Source organism: Bidens hawaiensis, unplaced genomic scaffold (genome assembly GCF_021521415.1).
Source record: "Bidens hawaiensis isolate Kalapana, Puna unplaced genomic scaffold, B.hawaiensis_p1.1 tig00031199_1, whole genome shotgun sequence".
In the NCBI taxonomy this organism is placed as follows: domain Eukaryota; kingdom Viridiplantae; phylum Streptophyta; class Magnoliopsida; order Asterales; family Asteraceae; genus Bidens; species Bidens hawaiensis.
In genome coordinates this window covers 216928-224765 of record NW_027505207.1, presented here as the reverse complement: position 1 = coordinate 224765, position 7838 = coordinate 216928, and the positions used below count along the sequence as shown (strand labels likewise).

General features: G+C 43.7%; 1 protein-coding gene across 1 annotated transcript; it reads left to right on the top strand.

Annotated features, from left to right (window-relative positions):
• Positions 1-1029: 1029 nt before the first annotated feature.
• On the top strand, positions 1030-3346 carry LOC143611473 (protein CUP-SHAPED COTYLEDON 2-like). Its single transcript, XM_077085659.1, has 3 exons — positions 1030-1216; positions 1800-2083; positions 2715-3346. Exons 1-3 carry the CDS (start codon positions 1030-1032, stop codon positions 3186-3188), a joined length of 945 nt encoding a protein of 314 aa, XP_076941774.1. The 3' UTR covers positions 3189-3346.
• The last annotated feature ends 4492 nt before the right edge of the window (positions 3347-7838 follow it).

Here is a 7838-nt window from a genome sequence, read left to right as displayed (position 1 = left end):
TATTGTTTCAAGAGGGAATAGACGGGAGAATCAAAAAAGTTTTGCGATACAAATAATAACATCGCTCGTTGAATAAAATCACAACCGGTAATCCTTCAGACAAACACGATACGGGTATTATACCTGCAGGGCACTACCCGCTTACTCCCCTTTCCCCATAAGAGAGATCACATTTGTTGAAGTGAAATGTTGATTAAGTACGTCTTAAAAACATGGGAATAATCTTTTCTACACAATTTATGAGACGTATACAAGAATAATATAAATAATACCCTTAGTATATACTTCACTTAAATTATATTATAGTACATGAAACTTAACAAAATATACTAAACTATTAATACACTACCAACTTCATCAGAATTTCGCAAATAAAAAGGCCCCTACCCATACACTCACTTTCCCATCAAACTTTTAAACCTTCTTCTGATTTTCAGTTGTTTGTTGTATGTCATAATGTCATTTAATGTGTTGTTCAAACAAATTTGTATAATCTAATTAACCTTCAAAGAATAATACATTATTAAGTATTAAACAACTATCTTGTTTTCTATAGTAACCTCTTAAAAACCATTTGTTTAATGCAAGTTATATATTCGTTCATTCACCTTAGATTAATAAACATGTTGTGATCAACTACTTAATTAAAACAAATACCAAGAATATAAAAATACATAACTTATACTACTGTTAGTCTGTTACCCATCCTTCTCTTTTATTATTATCTTGACTGACAAGATAAATACCCTGCACACTTATTTCTCACACGCACGCATACTCTTAACACTTACACACACTTTCTCTCTAAACCCATATGGATATCATAAGAGCTACGGCAGAGTTTCAGACACGAAAAAAGAACCCTATATTTTACATCTTTTATTATATGTTTTTAACCTTCATTGATTCTATAATATATATGTGGTACAAATATTATTAATATCCTAACCCCACTCTCACTCCTATATATATACACTCCATTTACACATCTCATTCTTTGCAACATTTACACCACCAAATACAAATCCTATGGACTCTTTCAACCAACATTTTGATCATAACAGTGAAGCTTGTTTGCCACCAGGGTTTAGGTTTCATCCAACTGATGAAGAGCTCATCACTTGTTACTTGTTGAGGAAAGTGCTTGACCGGAACTTCACCGGCCGGGCATTTGCCGATGTTGATCTTAACAAATGTGAACCTTGGGAGCTTCCACGTATGTTGTCTTTATACCTTAAACTTTATATATTAGTCTTTAATATTTATTTACCTAGTTTGATTTCACACCATGAAACGGTAATTAAAAAACACTTAGATTGTCGCTTTAACCTAAAAAGTTAAACTTTAAAAATTATTATGGTCTAAAGTCTAAATAATATTTGAGTGGCTGTTGTGACCATATATATTGTGTTGAACTTTAATTATTAGTCTTTAATATTAAATGTGAATTATGAATAGTGATAATATTTTAGGGTTTTTGTTTTTTTTAATATTTATTTGTCATTTCATAGTTATATCATCCTCATCTATAAGTTATATATTCCTCATCTAATTTCACACTATTAGATGGCCGTTTTGGTTAAAAAGTCAAACACTAGAAATTATTGGTTAGAACGGCCATTTCAATAATATCAGTACCGTTGTTCTGAGCACAGACGGTCAAACTGTTAAATTTTTTCTAGCTAAACGCATTTAAAATGATGTGTGATTAGATATAAGAAATGTTTCTATATTTAAAATGTGGTTTTATGAAGAGTGATAATAATATCATTAGGGTTTTGGTTTTCTTGAAATAACAGAAAGAGCTAAAATGGGTGAAAAAGAATGGTACTTTTTCAGTCTCCGGGACCGAAAGTACCCGACCGGGTTGCGGACAAATCGCGCAACTGAGGCCGGGTACTGGAAAGCCACAGGAAAAGACCGAGAGATCTACAGCTCAAAGACATCAGCACTTGTGGGTATGAAGAAAACACTAGTGTTCTACCGTGGAAGAGCTCCTAAAGGCGAAAAGAGTAATTGGGTGATGCATGAATATCGTCTTGAAGGCAAATTTGCATACCATTTCTTGTCAAAAAGCTCAAAGGTATGGGTTTTGACTTTTGCATGTTGTGTTTTTGTTAGGGTTTTTGGTTAAAGTGAGAATTTAATGCCAGGAAATTTAACGGTAAGACAGCTATTTGGTGTTCTAATTATTAAAAGTATTCTTTGTAGGCTGTACATACTGGTAAAAGCTATTAAAGATTCATGAAATAAACCATAAGTTTTAATGATTATAACTTCATGTTGATGATGTCTTACTAGGGTTACTTTTACCCTTTTTCTTACATTTTAGGTGGCCATTCCTAAATAAAACTATAGGTCTTAATGTCATTTCGGTCCCGTATAATCGATCTCGTTGATTAGCAGACTATTAGCAAGCTTACAACTTTTTTCTTTCCGGGTGTTTTAGAAACTTTAGTGTCTAATGTTATTCGTTGATAAAAGTTACGATTTACCTGATCTCGTTTATCAATATGATTTTACTTGTTACCTAAAATAATAATAAAGTTAGGGTTTATTGTCATATGTTACGTGATCTCATTTGATTTCATGTATCAAGTGAATTTTATTCGTTACAAAAAATAAGAATAAAGTTAGGGTTTACTCTTTGTGCAATTTTGACTTGTTCCAAAATAATTAAATAATAATAATAATAATTCTTTTGTTGTTTTTAGGACGAATGGGTGATATCGAGGGTATTTAAGAAGAGTGGTGCCGGACCTGTTGGTACCTGTACCATAGGCAAAAAATGGTACACTGGAGGTGCCAGCTCATCATCAACAGTTTCAAGCTCCCTCCCACCACTACTAGACTCGTCCCTCTACGCCTCCGCCACGTCAGCTTACACAACCGAACACGAAAGCTTCTCGTACGACAGCCACGCGGCCTCAAAAGAGCACGTGCCCTGTTTCTCCACAGCCTCAACAACCCTCTTTGACTTCCCGCCACCCGAGCCGCTGACGTCATCATTCCCAAGTTTGAGGACACTTCAAGAGAATCTTCAGCTGCCTTTCTTTTACTCCTCGGTGGCTCCGGCGGTGAACCATGGCGGAGAAACGAGTGAATATGTTAATAGTTCGGGCGAGAACTGGACCGCGGATAAGCCGAAGCTGGGGCCCACGGAGCTGGATTGTATCTGGAGCTTCTGATGATTAAGAGATGGCGGCTAGCTAGCTTTAAATGTTGTGTTTGTGTTCTTTAAGTATTATGGTAGAATTGAAGTTATGATATGTGTCGTAAGTTGTATTATTATTTTGAAGTTCTTGTGTTATTGTGTTATGTATTGTACCTGGTATCAAATGTTTCGAGGTTAAGTTGCATTTATGTTCAAGATTAATGGTTTGTGTTATTTAATGCATTATTTGATTAATATAATTTCAGTAACAAAGTAAGTCATAGTCATTACTGATTGTTTAGCATTTTAGCCCCTGAAGAAACACTAATCAGCCCCGGGCAGATTACGGATAATCTGGGGGTTAAGTAGATGTTTCCCACGAGGGGTTAGACCCGGCAAAGGTGGTTCTTCTGATAACCTGCAAAACAGACACCGTGAGCTCGTCATTGAGAAGGGGGGTTCCTCCTTGTGACAACCCTCCGGCGTGAGAATCAGACTAGATTGCTCTTTAAATATAAATGTATATTAAGAGATTGCTAGAGCAGATATCAGGTATAATATGATGATAATGTGATAAGATATGATCATACCATTTGGGGTATTTATAGCCGAAGGTAGGTTTCCAAGGAGGTGTGGCCGGCTGAATAGTATTCCTGTTCTACCAACTGTGGCCTACGCACGTGCCCTGCTGGTAGTTGGTGGGTAGGCAGCAGCTGATAGTGACCAGGCCTGCTGTGTACTATTCCTTTTCCACCAACTGCCGGCTATGCACGTGGTATGACAGGAGTTGGTGAGTAGGCAGCGGCTAATAGTGACATACAGTACAAGAGCATGCTGCTCGCCATACTGTTGTCAATAAGCTGTCGTATCTTTAGTCAGATCTTTTGCCCATACCTCGTCAGGTACAGTACAGAAGATCTTCCCGTATTGTACGGACTGGCTTATTTGGGCGGGAGTATTCCCCCTCCCGCCTTTGTGCGGGATTGTTCCCGGCTTTGCTCATTCCTTCAGGTGACAACTGAATTATTGAGAGCTAAGTGCCTTGTGCGTGTAGCCTTGCTGCGCGGGTGGCCTTCCCTGATGGCTTGTATCCGCAGCTGCGGGAACAGGCAGAGTACTTCACCATTGGGAGGCATTTCCTGCGGGAACAGCTTGCGTACTGCGCGTAAGGACGTCACGTCTCTGAGCATGGTTGGTCCTGCGGATCCAGTTGGTTTCTGCGCAGACGTCCCTCTTCAAGGTGAGTCTTGTGGGTCCAACTGGGCTCTGCTGGGACCTACCTCTTCAAGTCCCCCCAGTCCAATGTTCTTCTCATGAATGTTTAATAAAGTGAGGTGAACTTTTGGACTTTAAGCAAAGGGTTTTGAAAAGGGTTTAGTTTTAAGGTTTTCCATGAGGATTCTTCCCGTGGAAGTCCTTGTCACTTGCAGAAATTCTCGACTTTCCTGCTTGATCTTTGGGTATGATGCGGGTAGGTCTGTAACCTCCTCGCAAGTCAGGAGCGTTGAGTCCCACTTGTGTGGATTCTCCATGAGGTTTTGGTAGTTTTGAACATGGTGATCAATTATGTTAAAACCACCAATTCCATCATGGAGCTTCAAACAATGTAGTTCTCGACGTTCCCGCTATGCGGGGATGCTATTCCCGTTTCCGCAAGCATTGCCCAGAAGATCCTTCTTGGTTTCAATTCCCTGCGGAGCGCTAGGTATGTGAAGGGTTTTGCCTTAACACTGTACCCGCGCTCGTCTTACGGTTACTTTACTTCCAAGGTATTCCTGGCGTCCATTCCCTGCGGGTGCTAGGTATGTGAAGGGTTTTGCCTTAACACTGTACCCGCACCCGTCTTATAGTTACTTGGTTGCCGAGGTATTCTTGGCTTCAATTCCCTGTGGGTGCTAGGTATGTGAAGGGTTTTGCCTTAACACTGTACCCGCATCCGTCTTACGGTTACTTGGTTGCCAAGGTAAGGGGTATTTTCCCGCCTACTTTTGAATCTTTTTGAATTTTTTTGAAATTCGAAGAGTTGGTGAAAGGATAAGAACGGTCCAAACCTCTGAAACGTCGTGCGACGGTTTCTTCTGACTATGTCAGGACGTGCAGGAAGTTATGGTGACGTGACAGTACATGGTCATTCCAGACGCCTTTTCAGGCGCGTGGGCGTGATTTTTCGGGCGCGTGGCCGCGAAATTAATGGTACGCGTCCTTTCAACAGCTGTTGCCAGCTTGCTTTTTGCCACGTGTCATAGTTTCATTGCACCTTCGATTTCTCTCTCTTCCGCATTAAATTCATCGCATTAATTGCGATTAGTATATAAAGGGGGAGAGGGTTCTTTGTAATCCACACTTTCACTCTTCTCTTCATCTTCAGAACGATTTCCGGCGAATTCTCACCTTTCAGTCGAGCATTCTCGTGAAATCGTTTTCTTCTTTCATCTGCAAGATGTCTTCTCGTGATCTCGAATCTACAGCCCAGGAGGCTGGGGTGTTTGCCGATGACAAGAGTACTGCTGGCGAGTGCCAGTGTGCTCTGCCTGTCGATCTGTATCAGTACATCGTCAGGAAGTTCATGCTCGAGTCTATCGAGCCTGAGTTTCCTGAACCCCATCAGACGGTGTATGATGCCCCCAGAGGCAAGATCGGGGTATATGCTGCATTCTTTGTTTATGGGAATCTTAGGTTCCCATTGACAAAGTTTGTGTACCGTGTCCTGGAGAGGCACGGTCTACACCTGACCGAGGTGCACCCGATGGCGATCGCCAAGATTCGCCACTTCGAGTGGGTGTGCCGGATTCTGGGCATTGAGCCCTATGTCGACCGCCTGATGACCTTCTACTCTTGGAGGTGCATCCAGGGGTGGTATACGTTGATAACCCGGATCAAGGGTTTGAAGATTAGCGCAACCGAGCGCAGTCTTCGCTCATGGAAGCGTGAGTTCATTTTCATCTCCGCTCGCGCCATCCCCCTTGCCATGAAGTTCAAGAATGGGCAAGCACTTCCCAGCCTTCACGCCTCCAACTACCAGGAGGCGGAATGGTTCTCGAAGATATCCCGAGTCCAATCTCCGGTTTACCGGTTTGCGGAGTCCAGGATGGTAATGCTCGGGATGAGCCGGGTGTGGAAGGATGCGGATGCGCGAAAGATCCCAATCGTCCTTGAATACGGTTCGAACTATGTTCCTTACGGTATGCTCTGTTCCTTTTTGCTGATTTAGAATCTCTTCTAACTGCTTTTCTTTTATTTCAGAGGGGAACGACTTGCAGTCGCTCCTGTATCCGCGGGAGGCTGACAGTCCCGCTCGGATGGGTACTCGCGCTCTAGACGAGAACGAGTTGCCCATCCTAGAACAAACGGCGGATCGGTTCGTGGAGGTCTACCCGCTAGGCCAGGAGATCCTGAGCGCCAGGCGGCCAGGTAAGGCGCTATTCAACCCTCGACCCCTCAATGTTGAAACCTCTGCTGGAATTCCTCTAATCTTATGTTCTGATGAGGAATCCGCATCAGAAGAAGAAGAAGGCTGCCGATCCGGAAAGGAGAAGGTGGCCTCCACTGCCGATCCGGTGCCTCGGTCTGACTCAGAGGCCGAGAGCGAGGAGGTGGCGGGGAACCCCGGTGGTGATAAGACCACCGCTCCGGAGGCTGCGACTGTCACCTCCGGAGAGCCCCGGATGACGACGGTGAGCGGCGCAAAAAGGCCGGCTCCATCGGGTTCGTCCCCGCCTGTCCGCACTTTCAGGCTCAAGAAAACCCGTAAGTACAAACTTTATTTTTAACTTCATAGCTAAATATCATTAACACTTATCTTCTTTGTGCAGGCTTGGATGTTGACGCATTCCAGGGTGGAGCGGGGAGTAGTACCTCTCCGCCCATGACGGTAGGCTTGGTCAGCCTAACTGAGGCGACGACCCAGGCGGCTGCGCCTGCGCCAGCTTCCGCTGGTTCAGTTGCTCACTCCGTTGAGCCGACTGTTCCAGCTGTGATGACGTCACCGCCGGCTGTCAGTGCCATTTTTACCGCATCTTTCACTGAGCCGGCGGTTACTTTTGCTGCGGATTCCGCAGCGGCGACCGCGGCGGCTGTTACCATGCCTCCTCCGTCATCGGCAACGACGGCCGATCCTTCAGGTATGCATGGGGCTTATCGCCAACCTCTGCCTCCTTCCCATCTGCCTGACCTTTTGGATGGATTTCCCTTGGGTTCAGGTGATGGGTTTGGCGGCTATCGGCCAGTTATTGACCCTACAGGTGCGTAGGGTTCTTTTGGCCTATTATATATATATATATATATATATATATATATATATATATATATATATATATATATATATTTTAACTGCTCTTTGTTTTTTGCAGTGTCGGATTCCAATGAAGTGTATGTTCCACGATGGAACATTCGCCGAGGAACAACCCTTCGCACACCTGTGGAGTGCGTGGAGTGGGCTCGTCACGCTGCTCCCAGTGGTGCGTTGGGGGAAGCCATGGCTAGCTACCAGGAGGGTAGGCTAACCAATGAGCTTCGGGTTCTCTTGGCCCGGATGCAGCCGCGCGTGTAGCTGCTTTGTCGTGAAAACGACAAGTTAAAAGCAGCTCGCATTCAAGAAGTAGCTCAGGCGCGGGCTGTCCGGGAGGAGAATAGGAGGCTCTCCGCCGCGGTTGCGGAGAAGGAGAAGGCGTTCAAGGCCCTTGAA